Source organism: Spermophilus citellus (assembly GCF_964194105.1).
Source record: "Spermophilus citellus genome assembly, chromosome: 3".
NCBI classification, from domain to species: domain Eukaryota; kingdom Metazoa; phylum Chordata; class Mammalia; order Rodentia; family Sciuridae; genus Spermophilus; species Spermophilus citellus.
In genome coordinates this window covers 87311731-87334942 of record NC_138184.1, presented here as the reverse complement: position 1 = coordinate 87334942, position 23212 = coordinate 87311731, and the positions used below count along the sequence as shown (strand labels likewise).

The 23212-nt window shown below is 40.4% G+C and overlaps 1 protein-coding gene across 6 annotated transcripts in view; it reads right to left on the bottom strand.

Annotated features, from left to right (window-relative positions):
- Positions 1-22987, bottom strand: part of ATXN2 (ataxin 2) — a 107955-nt gene extending 84968 nt beyond the window's left edge. For 3 of the 6 annotated variants that reach the window (XM_081283386.1, XM_081283387.1, XM_081283388.1), the window contains exon 1: positions 21410-22986. In XM_081283386.1, the coding sequence (XP_081139512.1) occupies positions 21410-21612 (203 nt within the window). In that variant the 5' untranslated portion in view covers positions 21613-22986. Of the gene's footprint in view, positions 1-21409 lie in introns of all 6 variants that reach the window. The other 3 variants (XM_081283389.1, XM_081283390.1, XM_081283391.1) reach the window with 2 other exon arrangements.
- Positions 22988-23212: the final 225 nt, after the last annotated feature.

Here is a 23212-nt window from a genome sequence, read left to right as displayed (position 1 = left end):
TAGGTCTGGGTCTGTAGCTCAGTGGTAGAGCACTTGCCTAGCATGTGTAAGGCACTGGGTTCGATTCCCAGTACCATATATAACTAAATGAGTAAAATAAAGGTCCATCAAACACTAAAAAAATAAAATAAAACTGTATCTTCTCATAAATGATATTCCATAATATGTGGCACATTATTAAGTCCTTAACTATTGTCACCTAATATTATCATTTTCATCAAATCCTTGCACATACTAGTACAGGGGGAAAAAACTATGTGAAGTTTTCCTCAAAGCAAAGGATAAGGGGCTTGGTCATGAAGCTGTGCACAATTATATGTAACTCTATTATACCAAAAACTGCATAACTCATGTAAAAAGGGATCTTAAGGCTCCAACAAAGGCTACAAGAACTTTCTAAAATGGTATATATCCTATATTGCACTACCCAATATGATAGCCTCTAGGCACAAAAGGCAGTAAACACTTGAATATGATTGAAGTGAGGAATTGAAATTGTTACCTTTCAATGGACTTGATTTTAAATTTGAATAGCCATATGTGGACAGCAGCCACAATAATGTATAGCATCATTCCTTTCTTTGAATTTCTCCATAGGAAGCTCTCAACATCAAAAATAAATAGGAAACATGACCAGAATGGTAAAATGAGGTTTTCTCAGGGGCCAGCAAATGTCAATGAGCCTGTGTGGTCCAGAGTTCAAAATGTTTGTTTTGTTTTGGGGTTTTTTGGTCATACTGGGGACTCAACACAATGGCTCCCACGATAGGCAAGCACTCTACGAATGTGCTACATCTCCATCCCTTTTTTGAGACAGGGTGTAGCAAAATTAACCAAGCTGGCCTCTAACTTGGAATCCTCCTGCCTCAGTCCTGAGTAGCTGGGATTACAGGTATGTGCCACCAAACCAGCTCTTTAAAAAAAAAAAAAAAAAAAAACACTTATTTAAAAGGGATGTTTTAATACAAATAAGAATATGGGGAGGGAAAAAAAAGTCTGCATGGAAGCTGCAAAGCCTAAAATATTTACAGAAAAAGTTGGCAACCCTGGTTTAGATAATAGAAGTGTTGAAGGTGAAGAGACCCTCAGGCTTGAGAACAAGGTGATTTAAAAAAAAATTTTTTTAATTATACATGGACACAGTATCTTTATTTTATTTACTTATTTTTATATGGTGCTGAGGATTGAACCCAGTGCCTCACATGTGCAAGGCAAGCACTCTGTCACTGAGCCATAACCACTACCCAAACAAGGTGATTTTTGAGGATAGGGGTGAGCCAAAAAAATGGAGAGCTTAAGTCTAATAGCAAAAAGCCTAAGGTTAGGGATGTAGCTTGGCAGTAGAGCACTCACCTAACATGTGAAGGCCCTGAGTTCTAACCCCAACATCACAAAGCAAATAAAAAAAGATAGGGATGACTAAGCTGGTGGGCAAAATTAATGTACTGTAGTAATTAACAACAAAATGTATGATCCCCTGACATTGTCTGGCCAAAGCAAAAACTTCAGCAAAACCAGGAACTTCCCTGAATTACTCCCACAATTATTCTACCCCCTCCTTCCGGAGAGACTGGGAGTGCTGCTAAAGTCTTGTTCAATATGTCCTCCCAGGGAGGTTGTACAGCCTCTAAGCAACTAAGACAGGCAAAGAGTGGGGAAGTGTTTTGTTTGTTTTTTTTTGTTTAATATTTTTTATAGAAGATGGACACAATACCTTATTCTATTTTTATGTGGTGCTGAGGATCAAACCCTGTGCCTCACATATCCTAAGCAAGCAATCTATCAATTAAGCAATGGTCCCAGCCCTGCAGTGAGTTTTAAACTCTCATTTTCCTATAGAAACATTCCAAGTAGTGTTTAGGTTCTTAGAGTTACAATGGTCGACCTGCTGAATAGACAGGTGCAGAAAAAAATAATCATTTTATAAGTTTCCAAATTATTTTAAATTATTTTTTAGTTGTAGATGAACATAATATCTTTATTTTTATGCGGTGCTGAGGATCAAACCCAGGGCCTCACAGCTGTAAGGCAAGCACTCTACACTGAGCTATAGCCCCAGCCCTAAGTTTCCAATTTTTTAAAAAATTTTTAATTGTTGATAGACCTTTATTTATTTATATGTGGTGCTGAGAATCGAACCCAGTGCCTCACACATGCCAGGCAAGTGTACTACTGCTAAGCCCCAGCCCCCCAATTTTTTTTAAATACGTTTTCAGTTATAGATGAATACACAATTTCTTTATTTTTTATGTGATGCTGAGGATTGAACCCAGTGCCTTATACATGTGAGGCAAGTGCTCTACCACAGAGCTATAGCCCTAGCCCTAAGTTTCCAATTTTTAAAATAAAAAATAAGAATTATAAAACAACTTTTGATCCAAACTCAATAAGAACTGCCAGGCTGGGGACATAGCTCAGTTGGTAGAGTGCTTGCCTTGCATGCACAAGGCCCTGGGTTCAATCCCCAGCACCACCAAAAACAAACAAACAAACAAACAAACCTGCCAGGGCTAAGGCAGGCATGGGTCATGAGGCCTTTGTTTTGTTTTGTTGTAGATGGACACAATACCTTTGCTTCATTTACTTTTATGTGGTGCTGAGGATCGAACTAGTGGAACCCAGTGGCTCATAGGCAAGCGCTCTATCACTGAGCTACAACCCCAGGCCGATGAAGCCATTTTATACTTAACAATAACAACTGACTTGTTTTCTTCAGAGATTTATATTGACTTCGTTTTGCACAGACCTGTATTACAGGCCATGGAGTAGTTATTACAAATAAAAAATAAAGCCTTTGAATCTCAGCTCCATTATTCCTAGCTCTTTGACCTTAGGGGCAGGTTCCTTAATTTCTCTGAACCACCACTTCCTCATCTGTAAAATGAATATGACATGACCAACCTGACAAGCTGAGCTATTCTAAGGATTAAAAGATATGTATATAATTAATTTACCTGGCACAGTTCCTGAAACCTAACAGACACACAATAAATGGTAACAATCATCACCTAAATAGAAAGTTCTCCATAGACTGTTTTCATACAAGATATCTAAACTTTCTCTCTAAAAAAATGCTACAAATATCACGTGGCTCAGAAATACTATGTATGCATGTTTTGTATAGGAAAATAAAGCTGTATATGCCAGTCACTGTTATGGATGCCTATAATTCCAGCTACTTGGAAGGCTAAGGCTAGAGCATCACCAAGTTTGAAACCAATATGGGTAACTTAAGAGACCCCGACTCAAAAATAATACATTAAAAAAAAAAAGAGCTGGGTGGTAGAACACTTGCGTAGAAGTATGTGTGTGAGGCCCTGGGTTCAATCCTCAAGAACTAGACCATTAAGACTGAGTTTGAAAAACATGCAGATGAGCCAGATATGGTGGCTCACTCCTGTAATCCCAGCAGCTGGGGAGGCTGAAGGCTGAGACAGGAGGATCGCCAAGTTCAAAGCCAGCCTCAGCAAAAGCAAGGGGCTAAGCAACTCAGTGAGACCCTGTCTCTAATACAAAATAGGGCTGAGTATGTGGCTCAGTGGCTAAGTGCTCCCGAGTTCAATCCCTGGTACCCAAAAAATTAAAAATTAAATAAAATAAAAAATAAAAAGGGCTGAGTATGTGGCTCAGAGGTAAAGTATCCCTGAGTTCAATCCCTACTCCCAAAAAAACAAACATGCAGATGCAGACTTCCTATAGCATTTCAGACTTCAAATTCACTACATGTCACAAATACACATTCCCTATTTTTTTCTCCACTTTTTATCCTTAAGAGTCTGATTTGGGGGCTGGGGTTGTGGCTCAGCAGTAGAGCACTCACCTAGCACGTGCAAGCAAGGCACTGGATTCGAGCCTCAGCACCACATAAAAATAAAAAACGGTGAGTATCTCCATCACTCTGATTTGTACATTCTTTCACCCAATGAATCTAATGCCTCAAGTTTCTGTTCAATTAAAGAAACAGATCCTGCTGGACATGGTCACCCAAACCTGTAATCCTAGCTACTAGGGAGGATGAGGCAGGAGGATCCCAAGCTGGAGATCAGCCTGGGCAATTTAGCAAGAGACTGCCTCATAAAAGGAAGGGGGTCACTGGGAATGTAGTTCATTGGTAAAGTACACGCCTAACACGTGCCACTAGGCCCTAGGTTCAATCCTCAATAGGGTGGAGGGTGGGGGAATAATCCTAATATTCCTTAATTCCATCACCTGTTTTCTTCTCACATATACTTTTCTAGACATCGTAATACAATAATAGTATGTCATTCCATCTCTACCACTTTCTAGCTACATGAATTTTAACAGATCATTTAACCTCTTTGGGCAGATTATCCAAGAGTTGTGTAATAATCACATTTATTATATATATATATATATATGCCCTAGAAGCATGAATTCATAAAGGAATCAACTCCATGTTTCCCTCAATTTCAATTATGACCTTAATGGCAAATAAGCACATAAAAAGATTGATCAATATTAGACATCAGGATAATGCACATTAAACCACAATACCACTACATTCCCACTAGCATGTCTAAAATTAAAGACTAACATACAAATTGCTGACAAGGAATTGGAACAAACAGAATCTCATATACTGCTAAAGAGAATACAAATATAGTACACTCTATTTTTTTCTTGGCAATACTGGGGATCACACCTAGGACCTCTGCATGCTAAGCAACCACTCTACTACTGAGCAATATTCCAGCATTCCTTTTTTAAAAAAAAAAATCTTTATTTTTTTATGTGATGCTGATGATCAAACCCAGCGCCTCATGCACAGGAGGCAAGGGCTCAACCACTGAGCAACAACCCCAGCCCCGCCCTGAAATTACTTTAATTAAACACTTAAACAAAAATTAAACACTTGCCACACACCCTAGCATTCCCATTTCTACATACTTAGTCAAAATAAATAAAACAGCTCACAAAACCTGTACATAAACATCCACAGCAGCTTTATTTATAAAAGAGCCAAAATCTGCTAATAATGCAAAACTACTCACAACTCAAGTGTCTATCACTTAATGAACAAACTGGTACATACCTATAATGAAATACTACTCAAAAAAGGAGAGGCCGGGCACAGTGGCACACGCCTGTAATCCTGGCGGATTGGGAGGCTGAGACAGGAGATCTGCAAGTTCAAAGCAATGGGGAGGCACCAAGCAACTCAGTGAAACCCCATTTCTAAATAAATACAAAATAGGGCTGGGGATGTGGCTGTGAGTTAAAAAAAAAAAGGGGGGGGGGAGAAACTACTGTTACATGCAATAACACAAATGAATCTATAAGCAGTATGCCTTGTAAGAGAAGTCAAGCATAAAAGGCTGTAGGCTGTAGGATTCTATGACATTCCAGAAAAGACAAAACTACAGTATAAGAAATGGGAAATAAATCAATAAATGCCAGGGTTGAGGAAAGGAGACTCATTGAGGAAACAAACAAAGGAGAAGGATAATTGCAATGGTCATTACATAAATATGTATGTTTGTTAAAACTCAAGAACATACTGGGGGGGCTGGGGTATAACTCAGTGGCACAGTTCTCGCCCAGCCCATGTGAGGCACTGGGTTTGATCCTCAGCACCACATAATAAATAAAACAAAGGTATTGGCAGCTGGGGTGTGGCTCAGCGGTAGAGCGCTTGCCTCCCAAGTGTGAGGTACTGGGTTCGATCCTCAGCACCACATAAAACTAAAAAATAAAGATACTGCATCCATGTATAACTAAAAAATATTTTCTAGTTATATATTGTGCCCATCTACTAAAATGATAAATAAATAACACATGCTGGAGCTGGAGCTCAGAGGTAAAGTGCTTACCTCACATATGTGAGGCACTAGGTTCAATCCTCAGCACCACATAAAAATAAATATAGTAGATATTATATGTCCATCTACAACTAAAAAAAAAAAAAAAATGCATGCTGGCTGTGGTGGCACACACCTGTAATCCCAGCAGCTCAGGAGGCTGAAGCAAGAGAAATGAAAATTCAAAGCCAGACTTAGCAACTCAGTGAGGCCCGTCTCAAAAAATAAAATGGGCTAAAGATATAGCTCAACAGTTAAGCACCCAGGGGTTAAATCCCTAGTACAAAAAAAAAAGAAAGAAAAGGGCTGGGGATGTGGCTCAAGCGGTAGCGCGCTCGCCTCGCATGCGTGCGGCCTGGGTTCGATCCTCAGCACCACATACCAACAAAGATGTTGTGTCCGCCGAACTAAAAAATATTAAAAATTCTCTCCCCCCCCCCTCCTCTCTCATTAAAAAAAAAAAAGAAGAACATTGCACTTAAAAGGGATAATTTTCCTTTATTTAAATTGGAATTCAGTACATCTAAAATATAACATTCCGGGCTGGGGATGTGGCTCAAGTGGTAGCGCGCTCACCTGGCATGCGTGCGGCCCGGGTTTGATCCTTAGCACCACATACAAACAAAGATGTTGTGTCTGCCAAAAACTGAAAAATAAATATTGAAATATTCTCTCTCTCAAAATATTTTTAAAAATAAATAAATAAAATATAACATTCCAGAGAAAAAAATAAGTGTCTTTAACAATTTGAGCTACATCATAGTGCATAAACAAAGTCTCCTCTGCATATTCATTTGTTCCTAGGCCCAAGATGGACAGGTTTTTAAGCCTACAGACCCAATAAATGAATATGCTATTAGATATCATTCTCCAAAATTCAATCTAACAATCTTTTTTTTTAAATTTTTTTAATATTTATTTTTTAGTTTTCGGCGGACACAACATCTTTGTTTGTATGTGGTGCTGAGGATCGAACCCAGGTCGCACGCATTCCAGGCGAGTGCGCTGCTGCTTGAGCCACATCCCCAGCCCAATCTTTTTTTTTTTATCTAGGGATGGAACCCAGGGGTGTTTTATCACTAAGCCACATCCCAGCGCTGCTGCTTCTCTCTCTCTTTTTTTTTTTTTTTTTGGTACTAGGGATTTTTCCACAACTCGTCAGTTTTATATTGTTTTATTTTGAGATAGGGTCTAAGTTGCTTAGGGCCTTGCTAAGTTGCTATGGGCTGGCTTCAAATTTGTGATCCTCCTGCCACAGTCTCCCAAGTCACTGGAATTATAGGCACATGCCACCACACACCTCATCTTTGTCACTGGCTGGCTTTGGACTCACTATTCCCCTGCCTGCTTCAGCCTCCAGAGCTGCTAGGATTATAGGCATTCGTCACCATGCCCAGCTTGTGTGTAGGTATTGACAAACTTCAGCAATAGTATTTTAACTACAGTTCTTTCAAATTAAAACCTTTAGCTAGAAACTTCCAAGTTTTTTCCCATTTTTCATCCACCAGTTCTATCTTCCACTGATCACTAACTAAACAAACATGGTAGTTTTGGTCCCTGTTATTCAGAATAATTTGTCCTGTCCCAAGCCACCACTGTACTACTGTTTACAAACTTTTGCATGTGTGTGAGTGTGTGTGTGTGTTGCTGGGGATTGAACCCTGGCCAGGGCCTTGTGCCTGCAAGGCAAGCACTCTACTAACTGAGCCATATCCCTGGCCCCCATTTACAAACTTTTAAAAATCTATGATTTCTACCATAATTAAATGTTGTCTTCTGATTCACTATCAGTACTCACTACTGCAGCTCTTGAATATGATAGGCTTAACAATAACCTAAATTCAAGCACAGTAAACACACATTTTAAAGATAACAGGAATGGTTGTGAATTTGACCATTAACAACAAAAAAATCATCTGTTGGTGGCTATGTTTTGGAGTGTAACTTTGCTCCTTTCTCAATTAATCCTAATCTTAAAGTTTCCAAGCAGAAGAGCTGCTGCACATAAACACAAGAAACTATATATTGAATGCCATCCATAATACAATCCGTAAGTTTTTAAGAACAGAAGAAAAATGAGAATTTTCTATGTTAAAGACACTTTGCAAAGAAGTTTGGGGCCAAATCTTTAAAAACATTTGAGAGAGAAAATAAAAGCCAGGTGTGATAGCACACACAGCTACTAGAGAGGCTAAAGCATAAGAATTCCAAGTTTGAGGCCAACCTGAGCAACTTAGCAAAACCATGTCTCAAAATAAAATGGCCAGACGCAGTGGCACAAGTCTATAATCTCAGCAATTCAGGAGGCTAAAACAGAAGGATTAAAAATTCTGAGACCAGCCAGAAGCAGTGGTCCACACCTCTAATATTAGCGGTTTAGGAAACTGGCAACACAAATTCAAAGCTTATCTCAGCAATTCAGCAAGGCACTTAGCAACTGAGCGAGACCCTGTCTCTAATAAAATATTAAAAAAGGGTTGAGGATGTGGCTCAGTGGTTAAGTACCTCTGGGTTCAATTCCCAGTACCAAAAAAATAAAACTATAACAGGTTTAAGATGTAGCTCATTGGTATAGACTGCTTGCCTAGCATGTGCAAAGCTCAGTGTTCATTCCCCAGTACTGAGAAAAAAATTAGTCACTGTTTATCAGAAACATATACATACATATACAAACGGTATATATCTGTACATGGACATATATACATGTGTGTATATATATACACAAATATACATATATACACAAATATATACACGCATATATACATACACATACACACACACATATATATATATATATATTTTTTTTTTTTTTTGGTGGTAATGGGTATTGAGGCAGTGTGCTATACCACTAAGCTACATTCCCAGCCCTTTTTAAAAATCCTGACACAAGCTCTTAGTAAATAGTCAAGGCTGTCTCCAAACTTAAAATCCTTCTGCCTCAGCCTCTCAAATCCCTGGGTATCACAAGTTTGTGTCACCACACCCAATTTTTTTTTTCTTTTGAGGTTAAAGATTATACTCAGACCCTCACTCACACAAAGCAAGCACTCTACCACAGAGCTCTGACCCCTAGAAATTTCATATTTAACTGAGCATCCTATATTTTTATTTGCTAAATATGATAACCCTAGGGCTGGAGCTGTAGCTCAGTGGCAGAATACTTGCCTCGTATGTGTGAGGTTTGATCCTCAGCACCACATAAAAATAAATAAAATAAAGATATTCTGTCCATACACAACTGCAAAAAAAAAATGTTTTAAATATGATAATCCTAGCCTAGGCATAACTTCAAAACATTTCTCCAACGCTCTTAGCAAGGACCTAAGCAACTTAAGGAGATCATGACTCAAAAAAGTTTTTAGGGGCTGGGGATGTGGCTCAAGCGGTAGCGCGCTCGCCTGGTATGCGTGCGGCCCGGGTTCGATCCTCAGCACCACATACAAACAAAGATGTTGTGTCTGCCGAGAACTAGAAAATAAATATTAAAAAAAAAAAATTCTCTCACTCTCTCTCCTCTCTCACTCTCTCTTTAAAAAAAAAAAAAAAAGTTTTAAAAAAGTCTGGGAATGTGGCTCAGTGATTAACACCCCTGGGTTCAATCCCCAGTACCATAATAAACAAACAAAAAAATGCAATGTAGTACATATGCACTTCTCAAAATAGAAATGCATATGTACTACACTGCATTTTTCTTAAAACAATTCTTACCCTTAATAATATACTATTAATACATTAATAATACATTCTACTATTTTTAAATTTTTCTAAAAATGCTTTGTCATGACCCACTAAAGTGATTTCACAACCTACTCAAGGGTCATGACCTGCAGTTTGAAAAATACTTTAGATATGAAAAACAATTTAAACTTGTATTTATAAATCACCATTATGAACACATTATTTAACTATACTATGCTGTACAACAGTAATACCTCTGGGGTCTAAGGCCTAGAACTATAAACCTAGACACAGTCAAGTCTTTCAGGATACTATAACTTTTTAAGCTCTGGTATCTGGTTGTTCTGTTTTAAGCTGAGGCTTGAACCCAGGGTTGCTTTATCACTAAGATACATCACCACACCTTTTCATTTTTTGAGACAGGGTCCCACTAACTTGCTAAGGCTGGCCCTGAACTTGTTATCCTCCTTTCTCAGCCTCCTTATTACAGGCATACACCACTGTACCTGTCTTGAATGTTTTCTGTAACTCTATGGTCTCTTAGCTTTCTATCACACTGTTATTTTTCATTGCTGCCAATGTCTGACTTCAACAATTTTACATTTTTACTTATTAGCAATCTACAAATCATAAAAAAGAATGTATAAAGTTAAAGCAAATAAGCTCTGAAAGAGACCCTGAAGAATTCCCCTTTCTGTAATCTGCACATTTCAGCACAGAAAACCTTAGGTATTTAATTCCTGATTTCCAAATGTTTTTAGGGATGAAAACAGTTAACTGCACAAAGTTCACAATAAACACTTACAAGCTCCCAAATAAAATGTACTACTTGGTTTAAAGTCTTTAAAGAAAATTAAAATTATAATCAAGATAAAAACTATTAAACTTTTAAATTAAAGCTTTTTAAATTTTTTAGTTGTAGATGAACACAATATCTTTATTTTATTTATTTATTTTTTAAATATTTTATTAATTGTTGATGGACTTTTTTTTATTTATATGTGGTGCTGAGAATCAAACCCAGTGCCTCACACATGCTAGGCAAATGCTCCATCACTAGCCACAACCCCAGCTCAAAAATTAAAAACTTTGGGCTGGGGATGTGGCTCAAGTGGTAGTGCGCTCGCATGTGTGCGGCCCGGGTTCGATCCTCAGCACCACATACAAAGATGTTGGGTCTGCCGAAAACTAAAAAATAAATATTTTTAAAAAAATAAAAAAATTAAGAAGATAAAAAAAATTCTTGGCAATAGTTTTCTTTTAGTTGTAGTTAAATACAATATCTTTAATTATTTATTTTTATGTGGTGTTGAGGATCGAACCCAAGGCCTTGCACGTGCTAGGCGAGCACTCTACTGCTGAGCCACAACCCCAGCCCCCCAAATTTTTTTTTTTAAAGAGAGAGTGAGAGAGGAGAGAGAGAGAGAATTTTTAATATTTATTTTTTAGTTATCGGCGGACACAACATCTTTGTTTGTATGTGGTGCTGAGGATCAAACCTGGGCCGCACGCATGCCAGGCGAGCGCGATACCGCTTGAGCCACATCCCCAGCCCCCCCCCCAAAAAATTTTTTTAACAAATGATTTATAAAAGCAATATGAGGGACCTGGGGTTGTCCGCTCAGCAGTAGAGCATTCACCTAGAACATGAGTGATCCTGGATTCTATCCTTGGCACCACATAAAAATAAAGATATTGTGTCCAACTACAACTAAAAAAATATATATATATATTTTTTACATATATATAAAAAGAGAGAACTTTTTTAATATTTTTTAGTTTTCAGTGGACACAACATCTTTATTTTATTTTTATGTATGCTGAGGATTGAACCCAGCGCCCCGAGCATGCCAGGCAAGCGCGTTACTGCTTGAGCCACATCCCCAGCCCAATAAATATACTTTTTTAAAAAGGCAATATGAGAAGTGGAATAAAAATTATTTGAACATTGGCAACACTGTTAAAGCTCTCAAGGAATATCTTCAACAGGACAACATTCTAAACCTTTGGTATACTTAACACAAATAAGCCACATTCATTTAAAATTACATCAAGGTTTAGGGATATAGCTCAGTTGGTAGAGTGCTTGCCATGCATGCACAAATCCCTGGGTTCAATCCCCAGCACCACAAAAATAAATAAATAAATAAAATTATATCAGACAAGGGTCATACTACTACAAAAAGTCCATTATAGAATGACATTATTTAATTCCCAAGATGCAGCTTGATATTAATCATAGCATAAAATTGTTATTTTATAACCACGTGACTCAACTTTAAGGCTTAAGTTATAGGCAATCTACGTAAAAATCTTTAAAGGGAATTTAAAATTTTCACAAGTATAATCACAAATAATTATCAGCCAATAAAAGACTGTGGTTTAAACACTTGTAATAAGTTTTCATAACCCAGATTTGTAACAATTCTAAGTCATTAAAAATAATAAAACCAAGGAACTTTAAAATTTGATTTCATGCTACATGTGTACAGAATTACATATAAGAACAAAGATAAGGCCCATGTGGTTGCACAAGCCTAAAATCCCAGCAGCTCAGGAAGCTGAGGCAGGAGATCATGAACTCAAAGCCAGCCTCAGCAACTTAGTGAAGCCCTAGGCAATTCTGGGAGAAGAGGTCTCTAAATAAAATTAAAAAAAAGAACAAATGGGCTGCATCAGAGCAATTCAGAGGTCCAAGAGATTAGGAAAATTCGACTAAAGCACCCCATATAAAACAAATAAATAAAGGTCCATCAATAACTAATAAAAACATTTTAAAAAACTAACAAAGATAAGGAACTAGATCTCCTACATTAGCAAATCAAACTCAAAAAGTTACAAAAGCAATCCTAAAGGGCATGGGCTGCCTGTAACTGTGTACTCTTTGAAATAAAAAATATGATCCTATTTAATGTATGTGTTTTTCTTTTTTTTTTTTTTGTTCCAGGGATTGAACCCAGGGACACACACAATCAATGAGCCACATCCGCAGCCCATTTCTTTTTTTTTGGAGACAAGGTCTCACTAGGCTGCTAAGGCTGGCTTTAAGCTTGAGATCCTCAGCCTCAGCCTTCCCAGCCACTGGGATTACAGGTGTGTGCCACCATGCCCAGAATGGCTTGTTAAGTGGAGGATCTAATAAAGTTCTACAAAGTGTGCTTTAGTCATGTTTTCCTAATTTCTTGGACCTCTGAACTGCTCTAATGCTGCATACCCTTAACTGTTCACGCCCCACATGATAGAAAACAAGAACTTTGGGTTACTTCACCCTCTTTGAGCAGAAAACAGCTTAGAGATGTCATCACCCATTTTTCCATGGTAATGGAATATAGAAATTGACAGTGGGGAAATGTAACAGTGGTCCATTTTATTCTTTGAATACAACCCTTACTGCTCTGCCACTGGGGGAAAAAAAAGTTTTCCTAATCTCTTAATGTTGAGATATTTGTTTTTATTTTGAGTTTCTGTTATCACTTCATGCTCTAATATCCTATCACTTTAAAAATATTTTAAACATGGGCTGGGATTGTGGCTCAGTGGTAGAGCGCTTTGCCTGGCAAGTGTGAGGCACTGGAGTGGATCCTTAGTACTACAGAAAAATAAATAAAATAAAGGTATTTTGTCCACCTACAACTAAAATAATTTTTTAAAGATATCTAGTACATATCTCACTTTGTTCAATGTATATGTGTATGTTCACAAAGACCACAAAGATTCTGAAATCACGTATGCAAAATTTTTAAGAGTGGTTATCTCAAGGGGAAACAAAAGGGCCAGGCACGGGGACCCATACCTATAATTCCAGAAGCTTGGGAGGCTGAGGAGAAAGACTGCAAGTTCAAAGCCAGCCTCAGCAACTTAGTGGGGTCCTAAGCAACTGAGCAAGACCCTGGTTTCTATATAAAATTTTTAAAATAACTTTTATAAAAAATGCCTGGAAATATTTAGTGGATGAGCAACCCTGGGTTCAACCCCAAGTACCAAAAAAACGATGATGAAGATGATTATGTGTCACTTTATTTTCCAAGGATTTTGTTTCTCTGTAGTAACTTACTTTTTTTCTACAAAGAATACTTCAAGCACCTGCCTAGCATGTTGCAAAGACCCTGAGCTAAATTCCTGAGAGGGAGGATTAAAACTTCTAATCCCGTTCAAATTATAAAAGAATTTCAAATATAAATGAGGCAGTACTCACACAAAGACTGTTTTTCCATTTAATTTCAAGAATAAATCTGTTCTGCACACCTGCTCAAATATTCTCATTTTGCCAGGCATGATGGCACAGGTTATAATCCCAGATCCATAAGGGCAGGAATTTGTGTCTGCTTTCTTTACCATGTATTCCCAAGTGACCAGAACAGTACTGGGAATATAAATAGTATTCAATCAGTGTTTGCTGAACGAATAAAAATCTTACCACTTTAAATTATTTGCATAGAGCAATAATGATGAGAACATCCTACCGGAGTCAAAAAGGAATAAGAAAACTATTGTTAAAAGAACACAGTAGCCAGGCATGGTGATGTAGGCCTGTAATTCCAGCTACTTGGGAGACTGAGGCAGGAAGATCACAAGTTCAAGGCCAGGCTGGGCAAATTAGCAAGACCCTATCTCAAAATAAATAAATAAATAATAAAGTCATATCTGGGGATATGACTCCATGGTAAAGTGCCCTGGATTCAATCCCCACAAAAAACAAATGTGTCTATGTGCCCAAAAAAGCAAATTTATATATATAGATATACATATATATATACACATGTAAAAATATGTTCTATGTAGAATATTACTTTAAAAAGCAGAAAAAAATTATTTTTTAATAGAAAAAAACTTTTTTATGAATATCAAAACACATTACAAGCCAGGTGCAGTGAGACACCTGTAATACCAGCAGCTCGGGAGGCTGACGTAGGAGGATTGAGTTCAAAGCCAGCCTCAGCAACTTAAAGAGAGCATAAGCAACTTAGCAAGACCCTGTCTCAAAATAAAATATAATAAAGGGCTGAGGATGTGGCTTCACGCTCCTGGGTTCAATCCCTGGTACCAAAAACAAAAACACATTATGAAGGGCTGGGTATGTACCTCAGTGGTAGAGGGCTTGGCTAGTATGTGCCAGGACCTGGGATCAAAAGACAAACTCAAAAAAAAAAGCACACTAAGATATAGCTCAACCAGGGCTGGGGCTGGGGCTTAGTGGTAGCACACTTGCCTAGCAACTGTGAGGTACTGGGTTTGATTCTTAGCACCACATATAATAAAATAAAGGTCTACAAACAACTTAAAAAAAAAAAAAAAAAAAAAGATATAGCTCAACCATAGCTGACCTGAGCTATACCTCTACCACTGATATGGCTCAGTGGTAAACACTTGCCTGGCCTGGTGAGGCCCTGTGTTCAATCCCCAGCATCACACCAATAAAAAACAAAAACAAATCAACAAAAAAACTCCCACATCTAAAGCTCAATCTATTTCCAATCATAAGTAATGGTATGGATTCAAGTGTCTACATTATAAATTCTAGATCTAAATGCTACAATCTAAAGACTGGATGGATACCAGCTTCATATTCACTGGGGAGTAAATTTTCTAAGAAACATTCCCTACTTTTGAAGTCTTAAACACCTAAGCCACAAAAAAAATTCCTTAAAAAAGACTCAAGCCAGGCACAGTGGCCCACATCTAATCCCAGCAACTCAGAAAGCTAAAGCAGGAGAACCTAAAGTTCCAGGCAAGCCTTGGTAACTTCGTGATACCCTGTTTAAAAAGTGGCAGGGGCTGGGGCTGTAGCTCAGTGGTACAGTGCCTGCTTAGCATGTGTGAGGCAGTAGGATTGATCCTCAGCACTACATTAAAAATAAATAAATAAACAAAGGTATTATGTCGGGGCTGGGGTTTTAGCTCAGTGGTAGAGTGCTTGCCTAGCATGTGTGAGGCCCTCTGTTCGATCCCCAGCCCCATGTGAAACTAAATAAAAAGAACAAAGGTATCATAGGTATCGTGTCCATCTACAACTAAAAATATTTTTTAAAAAAGGTACCGTGTTCATCTACAACTAAAACAATATTTTTTAAAATAAATTTTTAAAAAATACAGTGCTGGATATATAACTCAGTGGTAAAGTGCCCCTAGGTTCAATCCCCAGAAACAAACCGAAAAAAAAAAAGAATAGCTTTCTGGGGCTGGGGTTGTAGCTCAACGGAAGAGCACTCGCCTAGCACACTCGAGGCCCTGGGTTCGATCCTCAGCACCACATAAAAAAAAAAATAATAAAATAAAGGTATTGTGTCCAACTAAAAAAAAAAAAGAATAGCATTCTACCTTTAGTGATCTACCTTTAGACAACTGTAGAGACTTCTTAAAAACCTTAGAATGGTAACAGGCATAGATGACCCAGATATGCTTCAAAAAAGCCCAAGTGTTCTCAATTAAAAAGAGCAGCAGCAAGTAGGCCTGCTAGTAAACTCCATTTACATCTCCAATGAAACTGTCACAATCATTTGAAATAGCTACAAAAACAATTTCACTCAAGCTCAATTCTATATAATATGAAAATACGTTTACTAACTAGCCAAAATAGAAAATTATAATTCAAGGGAAAAAAATCTTCTAAAACTTTAAAATTCTTTTCAAAGTAAAACACCCCCTCTCTATACTATAATGAAAGAAAGTTCTAACACAGGGCTGGGAATGTGGCTCAGGAGGTAGCGCGCTCGCCTGGCATGCGTGCGGCCCGGGTTCGATCCTCTGCACCACATGCCAACAAAGATGTTGTGTCCGCCGAGAACTAAAAAATAAAATATTAAAAAATAAATAAATAAAAAAATTAAAAAAAAAAAGAAAGTTCTAACACAGCTGTAACTATTTAGGACAAAAAAAATCAGATCTTCCTTTAAGTCGAAACATATGGCTATTAAATAGCTATGATATGAGTTAACATCCCCTGTGTAAGATTAAAACTGTCTCTCCAATTAGAGAAACACAGAAAATACAAGTTTACATTCAAACAAAATAAGAACACCGTGACAGATCCCATAAATGTTTTCACTATGTTTCAGAATGCAACTACAGGATTACTTTTTTTCTTTTGAGACACATAGGACAAAAGCTTACATCAGATAGCTTATGTTAAAAAGTATATTTTTCGGGCTGGGGATGTGGCTCAAGTGGTAGCGCGCTCGCCTGGCATGCGTGCGGCCCGGGTTCGATCCTCAGCACCACATACCAACAAAGATGTTGTGTCCGCCGAGAACTAAAAAAAAAAATAATAAATATTAAAAAATTCTCTCTCTCTCTCTCTCTCTCTCTCCTCTTGCACTCTCTTAAAAAAAAAAAAAAAAAGTATATTTTTCTCCAGGTACTTGGAATGAAAACAAAACTAATTAGATAAAGCCCAAAAGAAAAAGACTCTTTTATTAATAGCCATTTACACTTTACTCCTAATGACCTATGTCAATTAACTTTTTTGGTCTAACTCCAGATTTGGTACTAACCAAATGAGTATCAAATGAGTTGAAGGATGATTCAGTTTAAGCCTTATAAATTACAAATGAAGCCAAGACTCATTAATCTACACAAAAAACAAATGGTTAAATCTTCAAATCTTTGTTCAAATGTTACTCGCTTCAATGAAGCTTCCACTAATCCATTTAAAATTGCAACCCATTACCATTCCCAAACTCCCTTTGCCCTTAATCTGCTTTCCTCTAATCTCAGTCTTCTCTAATACTACACATAGGTTGCTAATTTAATGTCTTTTCTCTTATTAGAATGTAAACTTCAGGAAAGCAACTATCTTTGCTGTATTCATGGATATTTCCAAATAACCTACAACCTGCCTTGTACACAGATGTATAAAAGTTTATGTTTAACATAGAAGTTTTAGGCCCTTCTAAAAGACATTTGAGACGAATATCTCACTGACAAAGCATGATGAACAATTTAAATGGAAGCATGATGAACAATTGCAGCACAAATTCTAAGTTGGAAAGCTTGAAGAGAAAGCAGCAGCAAAAGCACAAAGCAGAAAATCATTTTTTTAAAAAGGGATCTGGGGAGGCGGCCCTAGTTCTATCCCCCAGCATCACAAAACAGTTTTTATTCACACTGAATCCTGTACCCAAAGAAATTCGAATGTATTATTTAGAGTAACTGTATTGTAAACCTATTAATCTAAAAAACAGGGAAGAAGGGAAGGAAATGTAGAACGGGAAGAGAGATGGATTAACTAGTGATAATTCCTAATGTGCCATGAAATTACATAAAATTCACCAAAATAACTGAGTCACAGACTAGCAGCTAATAACCTTTTGGATCAAAGAGGGGGTTAACAACAACAACAAAAAGGCTTTAGAACAATTCCCCTCAGCAATTTCATTACTAAGTAAAAATCACAATAGATAAAGCACAGTTCTTCAAAATTATATTCACATATATTATCTCATTAAGTCATCAGAGGAACAAAATTCAAAATTAAATATAAGGGGCTGGGGTTGTGGCTCAATAGAGCACTCGCCTAGTACATCCTCAGCACCACATAAAAAATAAAGACAAGTGCCCAACTAAAAAATATTTTTAAAAAAGCTAACAAATAGCCAAGTAACTAACAAAAGCTTTTAATTTATGTAATGTATACACTTAACAGTACACACAACTACTCCCTTGAAAACCCTCTCAGTATTTGACAAACTACACAGAAAACTATTCTATAGAAGAGCCACCTTCTTGGCCTCAGAAACTGGTGAGTCTTCTGAAGAATAATACAGCACAGCTAACAAGAGCCATAAAAAATCTTGAAGCCCTTTGACCTAGTTAAACCACTCCTGGGAACTTTCTCCAGGGAAATAATTACACTGAAGCAAAAAACTATTAGTATAAAGATGTTCATTGGGGGGCTGGGGATGTGGCTCAAGCGGTAGCGCTCTCCTGGCATGCGTGCGGCCCAGGTTCGATCCTCAGCACCACATACAAAGATGTTGTGTCTGCCAAATACTGAAAAATAAATATTAAAATTCTCTCTCTCACTCTTTCTTAAAAAAAAATCTACTAAAATGAAAAAAATACATAAATTTAAAAAAAAAGATGTTCATTGCACCACTATCTATAAAAGCAAAAAAAGTGGAAACCCAAAACCAAAAATAGTTAAGTAGAAATTTCATTTAACAGATTGTTCTGTTCGACTAAAAACCTTTAAATATTTTATAATACAACACTAAAGGGAAAAAAGCTGACCACAAGGTATACATAATCACTACAACTACATAAAAACAAAAGGTAAAAAAGCAAAAGAATTGGATTAAAGTAAAATCATGCTCAAACTTGAGTCTAGCTGCATTATTCTTTTCTAAGAAAAAATAGCTACCTTCAAATGTATTTGATAAAGACACAATAAATCATTTTCAAAGTCATAAAAAATCTATTCACAAAGTCAGATATGAAATGTTAATTAAGGCAGATGGGGGCTGGGGATGTGGCTCAAGTGGTAACGCGCTCAACTGGCACGCTCAGGGTGCTGGGTTCGATCCTCAGCACCACATAAAAATAAAATAAAGATGTTGTGTCCACCGAAAACTGAAAAATAAATATTAAAAACTCTCAAAAAAAAAAAAAGGCAGATGTGAATTTGGACTTTCAAGAATATTTTGCCATCTCAAATCAAACCCAATGTTACTTTTTCTTTTTTCACCCCTGCTCCCAGAATCTTATAATTACTGATATACACTAACGTAAGGATATCAGAAGTTGTAACTGATTTACAAATAACCCAATAAAGTGGGTAAAAATCTAAAACAATTCTACATTGAAGAACTATACAGAAAAAACTTCCTGTGGATTCTATGAATCCTATACATTAGACAAAACTTCATTCATCAAAATAATGACATAAAATAATTAAAAACAAGAATCTAAATTAACCTTTAATTTTTGTGAAGATTCAAGTAACAAAAAAAAAAAAAAGATCAATGATACTAAAACATTCCAAATATCTTTGATCACTCAATCTACTCTGGGTCTGGATTTTTGTTATAACCTAAATTTAAGCAAAACAGTCAATCAAACTTAAAAAATTATCCTTTTAATTTTTAATTACGGGACTAGGTTGACTAGATCCCCAGAGATTTCTTCCTGACACCTAAGAAGAAAAAAACCAGAATGCATACTTTTCTATCAAAATCATATGAAAATTTTTTACCAAATGACACTGAAAAGGGAAAACTGAAATTACAGAACCCTGAATGGACTAATTAGTGAAATGGCCGCTTGATTTAAGTAGTTGGGCTAAGTAGTGTTTGCAGTGCTTGGGACAGGGGAAACTGGGAGGTTGAGGGTTACAAGTCAAAAACTATCCTCAGCAGCAAAGTTCCTTAAAAAAACAGCTACAATTCATCTTGATAGGTAACTTCTGCTGTAAATGAAACTTCTTTGGAAAGGCACTGCTGAAAATGTGTTTTTTAAAAAAAAGAAAATCAGTGAATGAAGAATCCCCTTATCCTACCTTGGAAAGCCCTGGCGAAGGGTCACTGGTCAGTGGCCCTGCCAACCAGGCCTAGGCCTGAGGGAGGCACAGTAGTGCCTGCAACACGGATGGACTCTCAGGGCACAGAGGAAATGGACTTGTGTGCCCTTGGTGAGCTCTGGCGGCACTCACCAAGTTAAGGACACCAGCCACAAAGGAATAGAGTCTATTGGCATTTGCTTCATTTGAACACTAAGCATTTTCTTAGTTCGTGAAATACGAACTGACAACCACCCCCCACCAACAGGCCTACCGGCACAAACACACCCTTAAGAGTCAAATCCAGTTAGCTGGGACAACACCAAGCCTCCAGCTTCTATCACAAACCTGGAGCATGGGTAGGGAAGAGGGGACAAAAATCCAAAGAAACTCCCCATTTCTACCTTCAGGAACCCCCATCACGTCCCAGGCTGCAAATCCTCCCCCCAAGAAATTATAAACACGGGGTCCCCGGCTTGTAGCCTCCAGGCTGCCGTCACCACCACCAGTCCCAGCCCCAACACCCGAGTTCGGCCCTCGCCCACCACTACCCAAAGGCGCCTTCCCCTCCGCGGCCACGGAACAGCAATGCGGATCGGCCACCGCCCGCGCGCGCCGGAGACCTTGCGGGGGAAGGCGGGAGGCCGGCACTCCCCACCCCTTCCTCAGGTGCGGGAGGGCGCAACGCTGCGGGAGATTGCACCGGGCCCCACGGTTGCAGAGTTCTGGACCCCAGCTGCCGCCACCTTAGGTTTAAAGGGAGGAGGATGCAGGAAGCCACTGCTTACCTACCTCACCCCGTCCTTCCATTTTCTCCAGAACAGGGAAGGGGAAGGTTGAGGACAAGAGACCAGCCCCAAAGATTCCGGAGGAGCCCGGGGATGCCCCTTCAGCGGGGACAGGAGTCACTGCCCTAACTCCCCCCTCCCTCGATGTTCCCTAACCCGGGAGGAGGCATGTTTCAGCAGACGAAACAAAACCTAAAGACCCCTCCGATGCTAATTTTTAAAATGGGGGTGGGTCGCTGCCCGTGCATCCCCCCGCTATTCGGGGCAGGAAAGGTTTCAGGGAGGTGGAACAGACGCTGACAATTGCCCAGACCCGCGAACCCCTTCCTAACACTTAAATGGGAAGGGAGGGGGTCCCGTCCCTCCATCTTGACCGTTCGGGGAGGGGGAGGGGATGCTGCAGAAGGCTGGACGCGGCCTGACAATCTCAGCAGAATCCCGCGGCGCTCCCCAACCCCAGCCCCGTGGCTGCAGACCCGAGCGGGGACCCCACCCCGACTGCGGGTCCCCAGCCCATCCCCCAAGCCGGCCGGTCACGGGGCGGGGACAGCGGTGTGGGCCGCGGGGGAGGGGACGCAAGGCCCCGGCTCCTACAGGCCCGGAGCAGAGGGGGCTGGGGCGCCGACACCCACCTGCCCAGGCCAGGCCGCCCGCCGCCTGCGCCGGCCGCGGCAGCCGAGGAAGAGGAGGAGGAAGCCGCGGCCGAGGACGCCGAGACTGAGGACGAGGACGGCGGCGCAGCAGCGGGCGACGTGAGAAGGCCGCCGCCTCCGGGCTTGCGGGCACTGGCGGCCGCGGGCGGCTGCTGTTGCTGTTGCTGGGGCTTCAGCGACATGGTGAGGGGCCCATACACCGGCTCGCACGCCGGGCGGGGACAACCTGGAGCCGGGCGCGCCGAGGAGACGCCGGAGCGCAGCGGGGACGCGCGGGCGCCGAGCGAGGAGGCGCGGGGTGGCGCGGCCGAGAGGGCGGCAGGACTGGCGAAGGGGAAAAGGAGGACGACGAAGGGGCGGGGAAGCCCGCCGAGACCGAAGAGGAGCCGGGCCGGGACGCGCCGCCGCGGTTGCCGTTGCTACCAAAACAGTCTGAGGCGGAGGGAGGCGAGCGGGGCGCGTAGGTAGGGGGGCCGGGGCCGCGCGGAGGAGGGGCGGCGGAGGGATACGCGTCCGGGTTCGCGCCGCCGCCCCGCCCGCCGTGCCGCGCCGCCCGCGGGAGCGCGCGCCACCTGGGCCGCTTGGCTGCGGCGAGGCGGCGAGGCTCGGTAGCCGCCGCGAGGCCCAGAGGAGATGCGGCCGTGGAGCGCATTGTGGGCCGGGCTCGCTGAGACGCCAGGTGTTGGGGCCGGGTGGGCACGAAGGTGTGGGCTAGGGACTCTTTACCGGAAGTCGGAAGGGTCGAGCGGAAGCAGAACTTGAGAAGGCCCCAGGCCAGGCGGGACACGTGAGGAGCTGGCGCTGCGCTGCGCTCGCGGGGGCCGGGTGAGGGCTCAGCGCCCGGCCCTGCCCTAGTCGAGGCGGGTCTGCCCTTTGGAGAGGGCGTGTCAGTCTTCGCCTGCGGGGCCGACCTAACCTAGAGGACGTGAGGGGAGCCTTTCTTCCTGCATGAGGTGCCTTCTGCGTCCGCAGACTTCTAGGAGAGGACCTTGTCTGCCCCCACCTGATGCAACCTAGCAAATGAACTTCCAGTGTCTTCGGGCAGAGACGATGTCTTGCTATGCATAAAGCGCCTAGAACTTTACCAGACTCAAGGAATTTGGCATCCTGTAGTTTTCTTTGTACCCCCCAGCGCCGGGCACACAGTAGGCCCACCTGTGTCACCGAGTGTCTTGAAGCACGCGTACTTTCTTTCGCTGCCAAAATTGGAATCAAGCCACCTCCTGCTGACACCCCCATCCGATTAACTTTTCCCCACTTTTTCCACCCCAGCAACACAATAACCAGAAAACTCTTGGATATCTGACCTTGATTTGAACCTGTTTTCCCTCACTTGAACTTTTTTCCTTATTTACGAGACTCAAAAGGAAATGTACATGATTGATAGAACTGTGGATAATGGGGTCTTGCTATGGATAATGGGGGTTTCCTTTTGTGGAAATAAAACAGACATCACAAGAATGTGAACTTCAAACCTTGACCCCTTTAGAAGTTTTATTTTAACTAAAGTAGCCAGCACAGTAGTCCTTTTTTTTTTTTTTTAATATGTTGCAATTAAACTGGAAGCAAGTCAATCAATACCTTTTTTTGTTGTTTTGTTAGCAGTGCATCTGGTTGGGGTTTTTGGTTTGATTTGGTTTGGTTTGGGCACCATGGATTGAACCCAGAGGGGCTTATCCACCGAGCCACATCCCCAGCCCCCCCCCCTTTTTTTTGGTGGTGGTTCTTGTTTAAAAAAGAAACAAATTGCTTAGGGCTTCCCTTAATTGCTGAGGGGAGCTT